General features: G+C 38.0%; 1 protein-coding gene across 1 annotated transcript in view; it reads left to right on the top strand.

The window, feature by feature from the left end:
* The window catches only part of ALMS1 (ALMS1 centrosome and basal body associated protein), a 199,904-nt gene that overhangs the window by 21,294 nt on the left and 158,015 nt on the right, over positions 1–20,595 (top strand). Inside the window, exon 2 of the mRNA XM_090281447.1 lies at positions 3,876–3,998. Within this exon, the coding sequence (XP_090137573.1) occupies positions 3,876–3,998 (123 nt within the window). The remainder of the gene's footprint in view (positions 1–3,875; positions 3,999–20,595) is intronic.

Genomic DNA, 20,595 nt, shown 5'->3' with positions numbered 1-20,595 from the left:
CCATTGAAGCAATGTGGGTGTGCTTATCTTCTGAGAAAAACCTCTTGAAAGAGTTGATATCTTAGAAATCTCTTTAGTTATTGAATAGATTTTCAATTAAGCAGGCCTTTCTATGATCAAAAACACCTTGTAAGTGCTCTGTAAAAATATTTTGTTAGTATAGAACAGTTTTAATTTTGAAAAAAAATGTGATAACCTTGGGTTTCCTTCAGAGGCTCTTTCACATTTGTAGTTATTAATATTTTGTTAGCATTTGTCTTTGACTCATACCTGCTTGTTTTATAGTAGCTTCCTTTTTTATGGACATTGTGTCTTTTTTTCATTATCTCGTTTGAGAATCTCAGATAGTCTTATTTTAAAATATGTTTTGAAAGCATAGTTTATAATCTCATTTTTGTTTTTTGGTGCACCGTTCTCTACTTAGTATTTTGTGGTTGTCTCTGCATTGCCCCTTGCATCTGCTTCTTTAGAAGAAAGTCTAATATTGGAAGTTTTGGGTTTTTATTTTTCAGAGATAATGGGTATGAAATCTCACAAACCAGTCTTGTGCCAGTGAGTGACTTGACCTAGTTCGTTTTTGTTTGACTGCCTCATATCTTTTTCATTTGCATTGTTTCAGCCCTCGGCAGCATTACAGCTTTTAATGCCACCTTCTGCAAGTGGCAGAGCTCTGTTTCAACTTAATTTCACAAAATGAGCCTGACTTTTATTTTGGTCCTTATTAGTGGAGTTAATTTCTTAGGCGTCTCGAACATTAAGATTTTTAAACACCTAATTTGCTTGTTTCTGATTGCTTTTTTTACCTCTAGGGGCATAGGAAGTTAAGGAACTGCCATGGTTTATTGGAAAGTATGTTGTGTCCTAACAGGGTAACCGCAAGTCCCTGTTTCTTTTTTTTTAAGCTGATTTTTTTTCTTTATTATTTTTTTAAGTATATTTTATTGATGATATTGTTACAATAGTTCCAATTTTTTCCTCTTTGCTCCCCTCCACCCAGTACCCCCCCTCCTCCCGCAGTCCACCCCCCCAGGTCCATGCCCATGGGTCGTACATACAAGCTCTCCTGCTTCACCCTTTCATATATTCTTCTTCTTCTTTTTAAATAATTAATTAATTTAATTATTTTAACAATAAAAAATAACAATCCCTCCCTCTCAGACTTATGACCCTTTATAATCTTATAAAGGACAATAGGCGAAGGTCTCGAGCTCCTCTAGCTGCTTCAAGCTGGACGTGGTTATCGTCCTACCTACCCCTGGGTCCAGAAGTCCCTAATAAGAGTGGGGGTGTGGAGAGGAGGGTGGCCTTCCCACATGAAGAAGGATCGTGCAGACTCCAGGTCAGTTGCAATGGACAACGGTGTGCTTGATTTAACAGGCTGGAATCCTTGTTGTATTCTGGGGGGCAACAGATTTGGCAACAGGGTTAAAAGACATCATTCAATCCATAACCACTAGATGACAAAAGGCAGGTATTAATTTTTCAATGTCCCACATTAGGGAAAAAAATGGCTTCTTTCAAGGAAGATGTGCCAGGCACATCTCACCTGTCCAAAACCCTTTTGTCCACTATACTTAGTTTGGGCTGAGGGAAATATTTTAGGTTTCCCCCCTCTCAGACCTCTGGGCCCTTTCTGTCCAAGCCATTAGGACAGAAAAGAGAAACCAGTTTTAAAGTGAAGCCCACAGACCACCCCATACTTCACCAACCCAGCCACTTAATTCAGCCAAACCATTGAGTCTCAGGAGGCAGCGATGCAGACAGGATTAAGTGCCTGTTTCCTTATTTTTTTTTTTTTTTTTTTTTTTTAGTCTATGTTAAATAATTTATTTAAGACCATCTGTAAAGAAAAATTCTCAATAGCTCACACATTTAGAATTGTTATTTTAAATTTACTGTGTAATTTTAAAATTATGTGGTGCTTTCTTCAGTCTACTGATGCTTCCATATGTCAGAGATACTACACGTAGGTTATATATAGATAGGAATGATACCTGAGTTCCAGGAGGGCTAACCTCTCTAGGTTATAGCGTCCTCATTTCTTTTTTTTTTTTTTTTTTTTTTTTTTTTCAGATTTAATGTGTTTTATTGATTAAAATATTACATTTGTGCCAATTTCCCTTCCCTCTGCTCCCCTCCACCCGGTGGCCCCCCTCCCTCCAGTTGTCCCCCCCTTTTAGATTATGTCCATTAGTTGTGCATACAATTCCTCCCAATCTCTCTCCGTCTATTCCATTCCCTCCTACCATGATCCCCAATTCCTATATCATCTCCCTCCCTCTCCCCACTCCCCCTCCCTGTTGACCTCCCCCCACTATGCTTCCCTTACCCACAGTTCCTTTTCCACTCTCGTTGCCTGTTTCGTTTGCCTTTGTTTCATCTCCCTAGCTTCTGTTTTTTAAACCAGTCCCTTTAACATCTCATATAACAGTGGTTTGGATCTAATGAACTCTTTCAGTTTTATTTTGTCCTGGAAACACTTTCTCTGTCCTTCTATTCTGAATGACAATTTCGCTGGATAGAGTATTCGTGGTTGTAGGTTTTGGATTTTCATTACTTTGAATATTTCTTGCCAGTCCCTTCTTGCCTGTAATGTTTCCCTTGAGAAGTCAGCTGATAGTCTAATTGGGACCCCTTTGTACATAATTCTTTTCTTCTCTCTTGCTGCTTTTAAGATTCTCTCTTTATCCTTAATTTTTGACATTTTGATTATAATGTGTCTTGGAGTGGTTCTCCCTGGGTCCAGTCTCTTGGGAACTCTCCTTGCTTCCTGGACCTGCATGTCTATTCCCTTCCCCAAGTCTGGGAAGTTCTCCTTTATTATATTTTCACTCAATTTTTCAAGTTCTAGTTCATCTTCCTCATTCTCTGGCAAACCAATGATTCTTATGTTGGGCCTTTTATAGCTGTCCCAGAGGTTTCTGATCCTCTCATTGTTGCTTCCTATTTCCTCTCGCTGCATTGGTTGACTGCTTGTTCCTTCTCCATATTCCAGTTTGTTGAAATGAACTCTGGATTCCTCACCATCTGTCTCGTATGTGGTTTTGTTCCTTTCGTTATGAAAGTTTTTCGCTTCTTTCATATCTTTTTCCTGCTCTTTTGTGAATTCTGTAAGCCACCTGATAACAATGGCCCAGAACTGAGCCTCTGACAGGTTTCTTATCTGTTCATCTGTCAGGTTCTCTATCTGCTGTCTGGTGAGTTGTGCCACCGGGATCTCTATATTTGTCTGCCACATTTTGACAGATGCGTTTTGTTTTCCTGGGCTGGCTGTCCGGGGCGGTGCCTGTGTACGCGTCACAAATCAGCGACCGGCGCCTGCCTGTCCGCGACCTATTTCGCAGCCCTGTGGTGCTTTCTTTGGGGGCGGGGGTCCAAGATGGATTCACACAGTTATTCAGCTAGGAGATCGGGATCCGTCCTCCCGCCCCCCTGGGCCTCACTGTTCAAGGCGATGCTGCGGCTGCTCTCCCCAGCGCCCGGAGTCGCGCACCGCCAGGGGCTTGATTGCCTCCGGGATTTTTCGCCGCCCAGCCCGCCGCTCCGCAAACAGCTTTGCCTTCTTTAACTCTTACCTGCCCAAATGGCACCGCTGGTTTATAACTTCATATGTTGGGCTTCCGTGTAGTTTTATTTTCTGGAATTTCTAGTTATCCTTTGTTTTGAAGTAGTTGTATTCCTATATAGTTGTAGAGGGAGACCTAGCGTGTCCGTCTAAGCCTCCATCTTGGCCGGAAGTCCTGTTTCCTTATTTTTAAGTGGAGATAAGTTGCAATGTTGAAATGTCATTACATATGAAAGTGTTTTATAAATTGATAAATATAGTCTAAGTGTTAGGTTTTGTTACTATATTTAAATCTGTCTTTGATTTTCAGGTTGTTCCATTGACTAGTCATGGATGGCAACAGTCATATCAAGACAAGAATAGAACACCTATTTCTGATTTTAATGTGGTCTCTTTGGAAGAAACAGCTCAGTGGGGTTCTGGGGATGATCAGGTATGTCTTATGTAACTGGCAAACTACCTTTCTTTTGGTAAGCAGATGAAAAACTCTTATATAGTGGTAATAATGGAAAAAGGTAAATTACTTTAATAGTCCATTTCTCTAATAGATCTTTGGCAATCCTAATTATAGAATATGAGTTCACTTTTTTTTTCCTCAGTGCTCCTTTACATTCTTCAAAAGTTATTTTAAACACCTTTGCTTATATGGGTTATCTATATCGATATTTAGCTTACCAGAAATTATAAATTTAAAAAATGTTTATTTAAAAATCCAAATTCATTATATATTAACATAAATAATTATTTTTAAAATGAAAAGTGACTTTTCCAAAATAAAACAAAATTATTTGGAAGGGTAGCATTGTTTTACGTTTTTGTATATCTTTTATTTTTTAAAAATATTTCATTTATTTGTTTTTAGAAAGAAGGGAAGGAAGGGAGAAAGAAAGGGAGAGAAATATCAATGTTTGATTGCCTTACATGTGCCCCAATTGGGGACCTGGTCTGCAACCCAGGCATGTGTCCTGACTGAGAATCCAGCCAGCGACCCTTTGGTTCGCAGGCTCATACTCAATCCACTGAGCCACACCAGCCAGGGCTTGCATATCTCTTTAACGTTATGCTTAATAGAAGAAAATTGGTCTATTAGAAAAATAGAACCAGTGGGAGACATATATATATACCATATATATATGACAAAACATGTGAAGCCGTGTTGATTCTTTAAAACTATATATATGGGCTCATGATTATGAGGCTGAGCATTCTCAATATCTGTCAGGAGACCTGATAGTATACTTACATTCTGAGTCTAAAGTCCCAAGAGCTAGGGAAGCTGATGGTTTAAATTTCATTCCGAGCCCAAGTCCAAAGGCAGGGGAAGACCAATGTCTTAGCTCAAAGACCATTGGACAGAAAGAACTAATAGTCTTTCTCAGATTTTTGTTCTGTTCAGACCTTTAATGGATTGGATGAGGCCTGCCCACATTGGCAATGGCAATCTGCTTTACTCAGTCTGTGGATCCATACAATGTCAATCTCATCCAGACACACCCTGACAGACACACCCACTAAAATGTTTAGTCAACTATCTGGGCACCCTGTGGTCTAGTCAAGTTGACACATAAAATTAACCATCATAACTAGATTCTCATATCTACTTTTGCATTTAGTCCTTTGGGATATATTGTTTCAGTTGAAATATGTAAAGAAAATCTGGCCTTACATAGAGATGTAGTTAGAAAGGGAAAGCTCACATAGATTCCCTGAAAGGGTGTCAGTGACCCACAGGAAGCTTCAGACCACACTTTGAGAATCATTGATTTAGAACATTGTCATAAACTTAGAAGAAATGGTAAAATTATGAGCAGATAGGAAAAAAGCGCATATATTATTTTTTGGAGGGGAAAAAAAAGCTTTACTCATAATGGTTAAATATTTAAAGTTGATTATCTGGTAACATTATAAAAAAGTGCCAAACTGTTTTCCAGAGTGACTCTACTGTTTTTCATACTCCACGGTGTATGATAGCTCTTGGTATTGTCAGTTTTTTACAATTTAGCTATTCTAAACGGTGTATTATAGTGTCTCATTGTGGTTTTTTTTTTTTAATTTTATTTTAATTTTTTGGTTTTTCAATTACAGTTGTCCCATTTTTTTCCCCATTGCTCCCCCCCACCCAGCCCACCCCTTCTCCCACAATCATATCCCTCGCAGTTGTCCATGTCCATGAGTCATTTATGTGTTTTTTTTTTTTTTTTAATCCTCACCTGAGGATATGTATATTGATTTTAGAGAGAGAGGAAGTGAGTGGGGAGAGAGAGGAAGAAAGAAACATTGATGTGAGGGAGAAACATCCACTGGTTGCCTCCTGTACATGTCCCAACCAGAGATAAAACCCAAAACAAGGCACATGCCCCTGACTAGGAATCGAACCCACAACCTTTTGGTGTACAGATGATTTTCCAGCCAACTGAGCCACCCGGCCGGGGCTATTTGTGGTTTTAATATGCATTTTCCTAATGACTAGTAATATTGTACACCATCTTTTGTGTTTATTTGCCATCCATGTTTCTTCTTTAGGGAAGTATCTAAAATCTCTTCCCCATTTTTTTGACCAGTTCCATTTGTTGAGGTTTTTTTTTTAATTAATTAATTTATTTGTATTGTTTTTCGATTACAATTGTCCCATTTTTCTCCCATTGCTCCTCCTGACCCAGCCCACCCCTTCTCCCACAGTCAGTCCCGACCCTGTTGTCCATGTCTGTGTGTCATTTATATGTGTTCTTTGACTAGACCCTTCCCCTACTTATTCCCCTTCTCTTCCTCCCCCCTCCCCCATGATAACTGTCATTCTGTTTCTTGTTCAGTTTTGTTCATTTGCTTGTGTTGTTCATTAGTCTCCTATATCAGGTGATATCATATGGTATTTTTCTTTCATTGCCTGGCTTATTTCGCTAAGCATAATTCTCTCTAGTTCCATCCATGTTGTCGCAAATGGCAGGAGTTTCTTCTTTCTTTCTGCTGCATAGTACTCCATTGTGTAAATGTACCACAGTTTTTTGATCCACTCATCCACAGATGGGCACTTAGGCTGTTTCCAGCACTTGGCTATTGTAAACAGTGCTGCTATGAATATAGGGGCGCACAAGTTCTTTTGAATTGGATTTCAGGATTCTTCGTGTATAATCCTAGCAGTGGACTGGCTGGTTCAAAAGGCAGTTCCATTTTTAGTTTTTGGAGGTAATTCCATACTGTTTTCCAGAGTGGCTGCACCAGTCTGCATTCCCACCAACAGTGCACTAAGGTCCCCGTTTCTCCAAATCCTTGCCAGCACTTGTTTGTTGATTTGTTGATGATGGTCATTCTGACAGGTGTAAAGTAGTATCTCATTGTGGTTTTTATTTGCATCTCTCTGATGGCTAGTGATGTTGAGCATTCTTTTCATGTGTCTACGGACCCTTTGTGTATCCTCCTTGGAGAAGTGTTTGTTCAGGTACTTTGCCCATTTTTTAATTGGGCTATCTGTCTTCTTGGTGTTGAGATGTATAAGTTCTTTATATATTTTAGAGATTAATCCCTTGTCTGAGGTATCATTGGCAAATGTTTTCCCATATGGTTGGTTTCCTTTTCATCTTACTGATGTTTTCTTTTGCTGAGCAAAAAACTCTTTGGTTTGATGTAGTCCCATTTGTTTATTTTTTTCCTTTATTTCCCTTGCCTTAGGAGATGTATTGGTGAAAATATTGCTATGTGTGATATCTGAAAGTTTTCTGCCTATGTTTTCCTCTAGGACATTTATGGTGCCACAGCTAACATTTAAGTCTTTGATCCATCTTGAGTTTATTCTGGTGTATGGTGTAAGTTGGTGGTCTAGTTTCATTTTTTTGCAGGTCCCTATCCAGTTCTCCCAGCACCATTTGTTAAAGAGGCTCTTCTCACTCCATTTTATGCTCCTTCCCTCTTTGTCAAATATTAGTTGACCATATAGACCTGGGTTTATTTCTGGGCTCTCTATGCTGTTCTTATGCCAGTACCAGACTGTTTTGATATCAGTAGCTTTGTAGTATTGTTTTATGTCTGGTATTGTGATTCCTCCTGCTGTGTTCTTCTGTTTCAAGATTGCTTTGGATATTCGGGGTCTTTTTTGATTCCATATAAATTTTTGAAGTATTTGTTCCAGGTCTGTGAAATATGTCATTGGTATTTTAATAGGGATTGTGTTGAGTCTGTAAATTGCTTTGGGTAGTATGGACATTTTAATGATGGTGATTCTTCCCATCATGAACTTGGTATTTGCTTCCATTTATTTGTATTTTTCTTAATTTCTTTCTTCAGTGTTATGTAGTTTTCTGAGTACAAGTATTTTATCTCTTTAGTTTAGTCCTAGGTACTTTATTATTATTTTTTTTCCTGTTGCTATAGTAAATGGGACTTTTTTTTTTTTTTTAGTTTCTACCTCTGATATTTTATTCTTGGTGTGCAGAATTGCCTTCGATTTCTGTATATTGACTTTGTACCCTGCTATTTTGCCAGATTTGCTTAGTATATCGAGTAGTTTTTTAGTGGCGTCTATAGGGTTTTCTATGTACACTGTCATGTCATCTGCAAATAATGACAGTTTTACTTTCTCTTTTCCAACTTGGATGCTTTTTATTTCTTGTCTAATTGCTGTGGCTAGAACTTTAAACACTATGTTGAATAGGAGTGGAGAGAGTGGACATCCTTGTCTTGTTCCTGATCTCAGGGGGAATGCTTTCAGTTTTTGTCCATTGAATATGATGGTGGTTTCATGTTTCTTGTATATAGCCTTAATTATATTGAGGTATGCTCCCTCTATTCCCATTTTGCTGAGTGTTTTCATCATAAATGGGTGTTGTACTTTATCAGATGCCTTTTCTGCATCTATGGATATGATCATGTGATTTTTGTCTTTCATTTTGTTTAGGTGGTGTATTATATTTATTGATTTGCGAATATTATACCATTCTTGCATCCCTTGTGTGACTCCTACTTGATCATGGTATATGATCTTTTTAATGTGTTGCTGGATCCTGTTTGCCAATATTGTGTTGAGGATTTTAGCATCTATGTTCATCAGTGATATTGGCCTGTAGTTTTCTTTTTTTGTTGTGTCTTGACCTGGTTTTGGAATTAGGATTATACTAGCCTCATAAAAAGAATTTGGGAATCTTCCCTCTTTTAATTTTTTGTAATAGGTTGAAAAGACAGGAGTTAGCTCTTCCCCAAATGTTTGGTAAAATTCTCCTGTGAAGCTGTCCAGTGCAGGGCTTTTGTGTGCTGGGAGTGTTTTGATTACTGCTTCAGTTTCACTAGTTGTTATCGGTCTATTCAGGCTTTCTGCTTCTTCTTGCTGCAGTTTTGGAAGATTATGTATTTCTAGAAATTTGTCTATTTTCCCCAGGTTGTCAAATTTCTTGGCATACAGTTGTTTGTAGTAATTTCTTACTATCCTTTGTATTTCTCTCATATTGGTTGTAATTTCTCCTATTTTATTTCTGATTTTATTTATTTGGGCCCTCTCTTTTTTTTCTTGATGTCTGGCTAAAGGCTTGTCAGTTTTGTTTTATCTTTTCAAGAACCAGCTCCTGAGTTCATTGATCCTTTGAATTGTTCTTTTAGTCTCTGTGCCATTTAATTCTTTGATATTGATTATTTCCTTCCCTCAATTCATTCTGAACTTTGTTTGTTGTTGTTCCTCTAGTTATTGTAGAGGTAGGGTTAGGTTGTTTGTATGAGATATTTTCTATCTTTTTCAGGTGGGCCTGTATTCTATGAATTTTCCTCTCATGACTGCCTTCACTGTGTCCCATAGATTTTGGGCTGTTTTGTATTCATTTTCATTTGTTTCCAGAAACTTTCTGGTTTCTTTTTTGATGTCATTGTTAACCCATTCATTATTTAATAGCCTGTTAATCAGTCTCCATAAATTTGAATGTTTTGAGTTTTTTCTTTTAGGTTGGTTTCTAGTTTCAAGCTATTGTGATCCGAGAAGATGCTTGATATTATTTCAGTTGAGTCTGCTGGAATTTTGGTTAACATCGCCTTGAGTTTATATGTTAATTGGCAGAGAATTAACATCTTAGAATTGAGTTCTGTAATCCACAAACACAGCAGTTCTTTGAGTTTTATTTAGGTCTTTAAGTTCTTCAGTGTTTTGTTGTCTTCAGTGTACCAGACTTAACATACATTTTGGTAGACTTACAGGTATTTTAAAAAATTTCAGTTTCCTGTTGTTCATGACAAGCATATGCAAATATAATTGACTTTTTATGTTGATCTGGTATCCTATGACCTTGCTAATTTCATTTACTAATTCTAGTACCAGCTTTTTTGTACATTCTTTAGGACTTTATATGTATTTCTGTATAACTAATTTTTTCCTTTTTAATATACAGATTACTCTTGAACAACACAGGTTTGGGCTGTGTGAGTCCACTTATACACAGAATTTTTTGTAAATACCTGTAATGTTTTTGATGCATGGTTGGGAGTCCATGGATGAGGAGGGCTTGTATGCATTGATCTATACCATTTTATATAGGGACTTGACCATTTGTGAATTTTGGTATCCACAGGGGTTCTGGAACCAGTCCCCTGTGGATAGTGAGGGCAATTAAATTTTGGGGATGTCAAAAGTCATAGAAGATTTTCGACTGCACAGAGGGGTAGGTGCCCCTGACCCCTGGCGTTGTTAAAGAGTCAATTGTATATGCCCTGTCGCTGGCTAGGATCTACGTGTTCTTCTACTTGACTATTGATACTTTGTGATATGATCAAACTCTAAAAACAGATGTTACCAACAACGTTTATTTTTTTTTGTTTTTTTTAAATGTCATTGGTATTTTAATGGGGATTGCATTGAATCTATAAATTGTTACCAACAACATTTATGTAGCTGAATACAGTGAACACTTTTCTGTCTTCATCTTAGTTGCATGCAATAAATAGCGTTTGACACTGTTAACCATTGCATAACTTCTTAAAAATAATTTCTTGGCTTCTCCTGGTTTTTTTTCTACTCAGGCTATTTATTCTCCTTCAGTGTTCTTTTCTGTTTTAACTTTCCCTTTAAACCTTGAAATCAAAGGTTACAAGCTGCAGACCTCAATATGGCCCAAGTATAATAGCAGAAATAATTTTTTTAGCACAGTGTTTTAAATGTTTTGAGATAGAATACTTTAAAGTATGCATGCAGTGCATAGAGAGTCCCATCACTCTCTAACTCATTTCTATTTACCTCTGCCCCAGTACACATGTGAGGTTTTTTTAAAGTATATTTTATTGATTTTGTTGTTACAGTAGTCCCAAATTTATCCGCTTTGCTCCCCTCTGCCCAGTATCCCCCTTCCCCCAGCAACCCCACCCCCCTTAGTTCATGTCCATGGGTCATGCATATAAGTTCTTTGGCTTCACCCTTTCCTATATTATTCTTAACTTCCCCCTGTCTATTTTGTACCAACCATTTATGCTTCTTAATCCCAACACCATTACCCTTTTTCCCCCTTCCCCCATCCAGCTGATAACCCTCCAAATGATCCCAATACCTGTGATTCTGTTCCTATTCTGGTTTGCTTAGGTGGATTTTGTTTTTACTTTTTAGATTCAGTTGTTGATAGTTGTAAGTTTGTTGTCATTTTAGTGTTTATAGTTTTGATCTTTTTTTTCTTAAATAAGTCCTTTTAACATTTCATACAATAATGGCTTGGTGATATGAACTCTTTTAGCTTTACCTTGTCTGGGAAGCACTTCATTTGCCCTTCCATTGTAAATGATAGCTTTGCTGGATAGAGTAATCTTGGTTGTAGGTCCTTGCTTTTCATCACATTGACTACTTCTTTCCAGTCCCTTCTTGCCTGCAAAGTTTCTTTTCAGAAGTCAGCTGATAGTCTTATAAGCACCCCTTTGTAGGTAACTCTGCTTTTCTCTTGCTGCTTTTAAGATTCTCTCTTTATCTTTCACCTTTGGCATTTTAATGATGACGTGTCTTGGTGTGGTCCTCTTTGGGTCTAGCTTGTTTGGGACACTCTGTGCTTCCTGGACTTATATATCTATTTCCTTCGTCAAATCAGGGAAGTTTTCCTTCATTATTTTTTCACATAAGCTTTCAATTTCTTGACCTTTCTTTTCTTCTTCTGGCATTCCTATGATTTAGATGTGGCACATTTAAAGTTGTCCCAGAGGTTCCTAAGCCTCTCCTCATTTTCTTCAATTCTTGCTTCCTTATTCTGTACTGGTTGACTGTTTTTTTCTTCCTTATGTTCCAAATCATTAAATTGAACCCCGGTTTCTTTCCCTTCACCATTGGTTTTCTGTGGATTTTCCTTTGTTTCATTTAGCATAGCCTTCACTTCTTCCCTTTTGCGTTTGCTGTACTCAAGCATATCTGTCAAGCCTGTGAGCATCTTTATCACCAGGGTTTTGAACTCTGTAGCTGTTAGGTTGTCTATATCCTCATTTGTTACGTTGTCTATCTCATCGTTGCTTAGTTCTCCCCCTGGAATCTTGATCCATTCCCCCTTTTGGGCTATACTTCTCTGTCTCCTCATTTTGACGGGCTCCTGTGTTTGTTTGCCTCTGTGTCTTAGGTAGAGCTGTTGCTCCTGTGACGTTATAAGGGGCAGAGCCTTAGGATTTCTTCAGTAGAGAGCAACCATTTTCACCACATTGTGGCACTGTATGTGGGGGAGAGGTCAGAGAGGGAACAGTGCTGCTTGCTCAGTACTCACCCCTTTTCCAGGCACTTCTCCCTCTTCTGTATGGGACTGGCGCCCCTCCAGCTGTTGCCCTGGCCACCGTTCCCAGAGTAGGTGGGCCTCCGGACGTTCCAGGACCGTGGGGGCCCTTTAAACAAGTGGACTCCACTGAGAGACCAGCAGTTTCTTCCTCCACCCCAACCCTCACTGGTTTTGCACAGTCAGAAGCAATGAGGCTTGACTTTCCCTGGTGCTGAGACTGTGAGGTGCGTAGCCTGGTTAGGAGCTGGGAATGCTCTCCATGCCTCCCTCCTCACCTTCTAAAATATGTGACTGAGCTCTCCTCTTGCCTGCCAGCTGCTGCCGCAGCCACCACACCACATTCTCTCTGCCCCAGCTCCGCCCCTCCTACCTGTCTGGATGAGTACCTCTTCTTTATATCTTTGTTTGTTGGACTTCCATGCAGCTCGATTTTCTGGAACTTCTGGTTGTCTCCAGTTTTGAGGTAGTTGCACTCCCTCCTAGCTGTGAAGGGAGACGCAGCGCGTCTGTCCAGGCCTCCATCTTGGCCAGAAGTCCCCCATGTAAGTTTTTGACTTCTGCTTGAAATATTGGAATTTTATGGTTCTCATTTAGATTGACAGCTTTATACTGAAAAACCTTAAACTTATATCTCAAGTCTATAATTCTCCCTCAGAATTTGTATTTATTTAAGTGCTTATATGCTCTCTCTGTCACATATTGTCAAAGTATTTAGAGATTTGAGAGCTTTTTTTATATTGATTTAAAAGGTATTATACAAGGAATCACTGTGGTAGAAACATAGCAACAAACTATGCAGAAAGAAAAGGGATATTGAATAGAGATTTTAAAAATTATTTTTTGATGGAAAATTAGGCAAGTATGTTTGCCTGGGGAGAGGAACGATTCGTAGAGGGTCAAAGTGGGAGAATCACATATGGGAAGGAAATCACCAAAAAAAATTGGAGTGAGATGAGAATGCCTTTGATGGGTAGATTTTTTTTTTTAAAGCCACAAGATGAAAATCTGGATACATAATGGGTTTGTAGATTTGGTGGTAGGAAGATAAGGTTGTTTCATTTTCTGCTATTTACTTATTGCAGTAGGAAATGAAGTCATCAGTTGAATTTGAGGGAAGAGGGGCCATGGCCAAGTAGTTCAGTTGGTTAGAGCATCATCCTGATACACCAGGGTTATGGGTTCCATCCCCAGATAGGGCACACAGAAGAATCAACCAATGAATGCACAAATAAGTGGAACCACAATTTATGTTTCTCTCTCTCTCTCTCTCTAAAATAAATAGTTTTTTTTGAAAAGAAAATGAGGAAGGAGAGTATAGTAATTCTGAGAAGAAATAAGTCGTGTTTTAGTAAGGAACTCCCAGGAAAATACATTAGGATTTTTCAGGCAGTGCTACATGCCTTTGTGGTTTAACGTCATCAGATTTAAAGGGAAACCTGTCTGGGTATGTCCTTTCTTCAGCAATGCACTGTGGCTTGGGTTCAGAGAAGGAGAAGATTCAACTAGAATAGTGGGTGAAAAGGGCAAGAAAGTTAAAAATGTTTGCAAGGTAGTGATTATAAGGATGACTATGAACTCTCAGTGTGGTAAAGAAGGAAATACATGAAAGGTATTATTAAAAGTGTAACTGTGATAGGGTAATTGTTGTCATGAGGTTAAAGAATTATTACAGTTAAGGACCTGGAGTAGAGAAAGTGGTGTGTGGACTACAAAGGATAGGCAGAAGAACAAATAGATGCATCTCTTATTAGTAGTGAATAATAAACTGGGACCAGGCTCAGACCCTGGTCAAAGGGGCTAAGAGTTAAATTGTAGGGAGAGTAAAAAAATGACTGGAACTCTCTTGCTTTAAAACCTTTTATTGGCCTACTATTCCCTGTAGAATGAGTGCTCCCCGAAGGAAAAAACTAAAATTAACGATTCTCTATTTCTTTTATTTTCAAGTATTAAAATTTTAAAAAACATGTTTCTAATAGCATTTTGACACTATAGATTTGATTATTTTATCCAGAATAGAAAGGATTGAGATATTTTGGAAAGTCAAAGATTTACTATTTCAGAATCCCACAATCCATGAGTAGTGTTAATATTTTAGAGTATTTTTCTCCATTCTTTTCTCGGTATATGTTTGTATAACTGATATGAGGTAGTGGATAGTTATTTATATATTTTGTAAAAAGTTACTGAAAAAGCATTTGTTTAGTGCATTTTAAATACTGAAAATAGCTCTTCAAAGACAAATCTTGTTTAAAAATGTTTGTAAAACATTTTCTAATTCTAATACATATTTTTATGGATTCTGGGTCATTTGGGAATGAAAAAATCTATATTCTCTTAAAAAACATTTGTGTTAGTCAAGGAAGAAGACTTCAGTAATAGACTACAAAATTATGAAAATATATATCAAGTATGTAGGTTACCATCAATATAATGCCATCTTTTTATTTAAATAAATAAATGTAAAATCAAACGAATTCATTATTTAACCAGATACTTTATAAAAAGAAAAACTACAAGCGGGAAAAACATGGTAAAGAGGAGAAGAAATAACTAAGTTAGAAAATATAATAAAATTGTTAAATTGAAGATAGAAAAAAATGGATATATTTCTAGTGAATCCAGTCAAGAGGGGAAAAAAAAAATGAGATAGGCTTAATATGAACCTATTAAAGCTTACAAAGGTAGACTAGTACTACTAGGGAGGAAATGGAGAAAGTTATAATAGTACTAGCTATCAAGTATTTCACCGGTGAAATACTTCATATTTTTAAGGAAAATTGAATTTCCTTGTATAAAATACATATGGAACAAAGTTATAAAACAAAGAAGGCATTCTAAAATACTGAATAGTTATAAGCTTATTATGACTATATATCTAAAAATTTTAAAGATTGTGTTAGAAAATGTGATTAAGAGTCTGATCCAGCACTACCAAGTAAGAAATGTGAAGACCAAGTAAGAAATGTGAAGATGTCGCAATATATAGAAATTTATTGCTTTACTTTACCAGATTTAATTGAAAAAAAGAAATGAAATATATGTTGTGACTGATAGCACAGAAATACAAAGAATCGTAAGAAGCTGCTACTAACAATTATATGCTAACAAATTGTGATAACCTAGAAGAAACAAATATTTTTCTGGAAACATACTATCTACCAAGACTGAATCAAGATGAAATAGAAAATCTGAACAGACTAGTAAAGAGATTGAATTACTAATCAAAAACCTTCCAATGAACAAAAGTCTGGGAACAGATGGCTTCACTGGTGAATTCTATCAAACCTTCTTAATACTAATTCTTCTCAAATTCTTCCCCCAAAAAAGAAGAGGGAACTCTTCCAGCAGTACCCCGATACCAAAACCAGACAAGGATGCTACAAGAAGAGAAAATTATACGCAATATCTCTGATGAACAGAGATGCAAAAATCCTCAACAAAGATGCAAAAATTCTCAACAAAATATTAGCAAACTGGATATAAACAATACATCAAAGGATCAGACAACATGATCAAGTGGCATTTATTCCAGGAATGCAAGTATGTTTCAGCATTTACAGATTAGTCAGCGTGATATACCACATTAACAAGATGAAGGGTAAAAATCGTATGATCATCTCAATAAATGTAGAAAAAAGCGTTTGACAATATTCAACATTTATTTATGATAAAAACTCTGAACAAAGTGGGTATAGAAAAAATGTACCTCAACAGAATAAAGGCCCAAATCATATCTTTGAAATATATGACAAGCCCACAGCTAACGTCACACTCAAGGGTGGAAAGTTGAAAGCTTTTCCTCCAAGATCAGGAATGCCCAATCCCACTCTTGCCACATTTTTCAACATAGTTGGAAGTCCTAGCCAGAAAATTCGGCAAGCAGGAGAAATAAAAGGCAACCTGATCAAACAGGAAGAAGTAAAACTGACTATTGAGGAGACTTATGGCCAAGATGGAGGCCTAAACTGACACGCTCCATCTCCCTCCACAACTAAGAAGGACTACAACTACTGCAAAACCAGAAATAACCAGAAGTTCCAGAAAATAAAGCTACATGGAAGTCCAACAAATGAAGTTATAAACAAGTGGTGCTTGTCCGGACAGGTAGGAGGGGTGAAGCGTGGGCAGAGAGTTAAAGCTGTGCTGGCGGCAGCAGCTGCAGCGATGAGTTGCAGGACCCGGTAAGCACGGACACCCATATTTAAGGGGAGGAGAGAAGCGCCTGGGAACCAACCCTGGCTGCAGACTAAACCCGTCAGCTCGTGATTCCAACGCAGGGGAAGGCAGACCCCCATTGACTCGGACTGTGAGGCCCAGAGGGTGTGGGGACAGAGGAGGAGGCTCCCAGTCTCTCAGCAGAGAGCAAATCACAGGAATCCATCTTGGACCCCCACCCCCACACAAAGCACCACAGTGTGGTGAGAAGGGTTGCCCGGAGTGCACAGGGCTCTGCCCCCAATAGCGTAGGACAGCCCCGCCCAATAAGGAAAGATAAACAAAAATGGTCAGGATGGCAGGAATCATGATTGAAATACCAATCACGCAGCTAACAAAAAAGCAAATACATGATTTAACCGATGAACAAATAGAAAACCTTTCTGAGGCTCAGTTCAGAGCTGTAGTCATAAGGCAGCTTACAGAATTAACAAAAGATAATGAACAAGATAGGGAAGGAATAAAGGCTAAGTCTTGCTGAAATGAACAAAAACACATACGAGACAAGTGGTAAGGGAAGGAAAACCAGGGATCAAATCAAGAAACCAGAACATAGGGAAGGAACAAACAGTCGACCAGTGCAGAAAGAGGAAACAAAAAGTGAGGAATATGAGGAGACGCTCAGAAACCTCTGGGACAACTATAAGAGAGTGAACATCCGAATTATAGGGTTGCCAGAGGGTGAAGAAGAAGAACTAGAAGTTGAAAAATTATGTGAAAAAATAATGAAGCAGAACTTCCCTAACTTGGGGAAGGAAATAGACTTACAGGTCCAGGAAGCACAAAGAGTTCCAGATAAACTGGACCCAGGGAGAACCACACCAAGACACATTATTATAATCAAAATGTCAAAAATTAAAGATAAAGAGAGAAGGAAAGAATTATGTACAAAGGGGTCCCAATTAGACTATCAGCTGATTTCTCAAAGGAGACTGCAGGCAAGAAGGGACTGACAAGAAATATTCAAAGTAATGAAAATCAAAAACCTACAGCCACGATTACTCTATCCAGCGAAGCTGTCATTCATAATAGAAGGTGTTTCCAGGACAAGTAAAACTGAAGGAGTTCATTAGATCCAAAGCACTGTTATGAGATGTTAAAGGGACTTGTTTAGAAGGAGGATCAAAACTATGAACATTAAAATGAAAGCTGTATCACAACAACCAACAACAGAAGCTAGGGAACCGAAACAAAGGCAAACTAAGTAGGCAACGAGAGGGGAAAAAGAATTATAGGTATGGGGAACATATTGCAGGGAGGTCAGTGGGGAGGGGGAAGGGGGAAAGGGAGGGAGATGATGCAGGAATTAAGCATAGTAGGAAGGAGTGGAGTAGACAGGAAGATGTTGAGAACTATATGTACAACCTATGGGCATGGACTAAGGGGGGACAGCTGGAGGGAGAGGGGGGCCACTTGGGTGGAGGGGTGCAGAGGGAAAAGAAATTAGGACAACTGGAACAGCATAATCAGTAAAATATATTAAAAAAAAAAAAACTATTTGCAGAACACATGATACTACATATAGGACACTCCAAAGCAGTGGTTCTCAACCTGTGGGTCGTGACCCCTTTCGGGGTCTAACGACCCTTTCACAGAGGTCACCTAAGACCATCAGACAACACATATATAATTACATACTGTTTTTGTGATTAATCGCTATGCTTTAGTTATGGTTGGGAGTCTGATAGAGACTCTGGGTCCCTCAGAGTGGATGAAGAAACTACTCAGACACTCTCCATCTGAGGAAGGAAGGGAGGGGGTTTTCTCTAGTGGAAAATCGCCCCCATTTCTTTATTAGCCAGGGTTTTTATCCACTTTCCACATGCGGAAGTACTTATGGGAAATATGCAGCACTTCCCCAAATGGTAGGGAGTGAAAGGGAAATGCAGATCAATACAGGTTTGAAACATCCAGGTATTTTACACAAGGTCAACAGAGCAGATTCCCTTTTCCTTAAAAGCCACTTTGTATTTCTATTCTATCTTTAAAATCCCCCAGAGGGTGGGATTCAGAGCAGGCCTGGAAGACAACCTGTCGACCCAGCTGGGGGTGGCTCCACACAGCGGTCGGTCAGTTGGTCGGAGTCTTTTAAACCAAGCCTGTCTGCTTCCCACATCTCCCCATGCCTGTCTGTCCCCCAAAGGATTCACCACAACCTGAGGAACTGTATTAAAGGTTCGCAGCATTAGGAAGGTTGAGAACCACTGCTCTAAAGTGTCTACCAGAAAGAACTATTATAACTAATAAATGCATTCCGTAAAGTTGCAGGATATAAAATCAGTACACAATCAATTGTGTTTCTATATCCTAATAATGTACTATCAGAAAAAGAATTAAGAGAATTCCATTTATAATTTTGTCAAAAAATACAAAGCCTAGGAATAAATTTAACCAAGGAGGTAAAAGATCTGTACCCTGAAAACTCATTTAAGACACTGGTGAAAGAAGTTGAAGAAAACATAAAAAAATGGAAAGATATCCTGTGTTTATGGATTGGAAGAATTAATATTTTTTAAATGTTCATACTACCAAAAGCAATCTACAGATTCACTGCATTCCCTATCAAAATTCCTAAGGCTCCCTACCACCGCCAAAATTGAACAAAAAATTCCCAAATTTGTATGGAACCACAAAAGACCCAGAATAGCAAAAGGAATCTTGAGAAAGAACCAAAGTGGAGGCATCACCCTCCCTAATTTTAAGCTATTAGGATGGCCAAAAAGTCATATGGGTTTTTTTTTTCCTGTAAAATAAAAGACACATTTTTCATTTTCACCAATAAAACCATTCATTTGGACATTTTGAGTATGTCGCCTATTTCCCACATGGTATAATATTGATTATTCTCATTTATTGTCTCAGTTTAATTTCTATCAATTTCAACTGGTCTCTCCACCTGTGGAGCATCATCCAGTGAGAAACCTCCAGCACAAAACCTCACAAACCACTTTTAACACCTTAGATCAGTCACAACACCTTCCTTCTCCATCACTGCACAAATCTGTTTTTTGCATTTCAGGTGTGTTTTTACCTTTCACGAAATAATAAAGCATAATGTGCTGAGAATGTTGCTTATTTTCTTCTATCTTCTATATTAAAATGACTACACAAAAATTCACCAATTTTGCTTTTTTTTTTTAATGCATGCTGATATGACCACTGTCACAATACAATCTTATCAAATCTGTCTCGAATGAAGTTAAAGACAACAAAGTGCTACTAGAGGCATCTTATGGAAAAAAACCAAGGGAACTTCTTGGCCGATCCAGTATGTCACCAAGTTACAGTAATCAAACCAGTATGGTACTGGCATAAAGACAGACTCATAGGTTAATGGAACAGAATAGAAAGCCCAGAAATGAACCCATGCATATAAGGTCAGTTAATTTACAACAAAGGAGCTAAGAATATGCAATGGGGAAAGGACAGTCTCTTTAATAAATTATGTTGGGAAAACTGGACCATTATTTTACACCATACACAAAAATTAACTCAAAAAGAATTAAAGACTTCAACATAATACCTGAAACTCCTAGAAGAAAACAGAGGCAGTAAGCTCTTTGACATAGGCTTTGGCTATGAATTTTTTAATCTGATGCCAAAAGCAAAAGTAAACAAGTGGGACTACATCAAACTAAATAGTTCTGTACAGCAACGGAAACCATCAAAATGAAAAGGCAACCTGCTGAGTTGGAAAGAATATTTGCAAATCATATATTTGATAACAGGTTAGTATCTGAAATACATAAATAACTTATACAACCCAACAGCAAAAACCAAATGATCATATAAAAATGGGCAGAAGATCTGAAGACATTTTTCCAAAGAAGACATACAAATGGCCAATAGGTACATGAAAAGATGCTCAATATCATTAATTATCAGGGAAATACAAATTAAAACTATAATGAGATAGCATTTCACAGCTGTTAGAATGGCTGCTATGAAAAAGAAAAATAACAAGTGTTGGTAAGGATGTGGAGAAAAGGACAGTGCACTGTTGGTGGGAATGTACATTGGTATAGTTACTGTGGAAAACAGTATGGAGGTTCTTCAAAATTATTAAAAATAGAACTACCTTATGATGCAGCAATTCCTTTTCTGGATATTTATCCA

Source organism: Furipterus horrens, unplaced genomic scaffold (assembly GCF_987537825.1).
Source record: "Furipterus horrens unplaced genomic scaffold, mFurHor1.1.pri manual_scaffold_6, whole genome shotgun sequence".
NCBI lineage: Eukaryota > Metazoa > Chordata > Mammalia > Chiroptera > Furipteridae > Furipterus > Furipterus horrens.
This window is presented reverse-complemented; position numbering and strand designations above follow the sequence as displayed.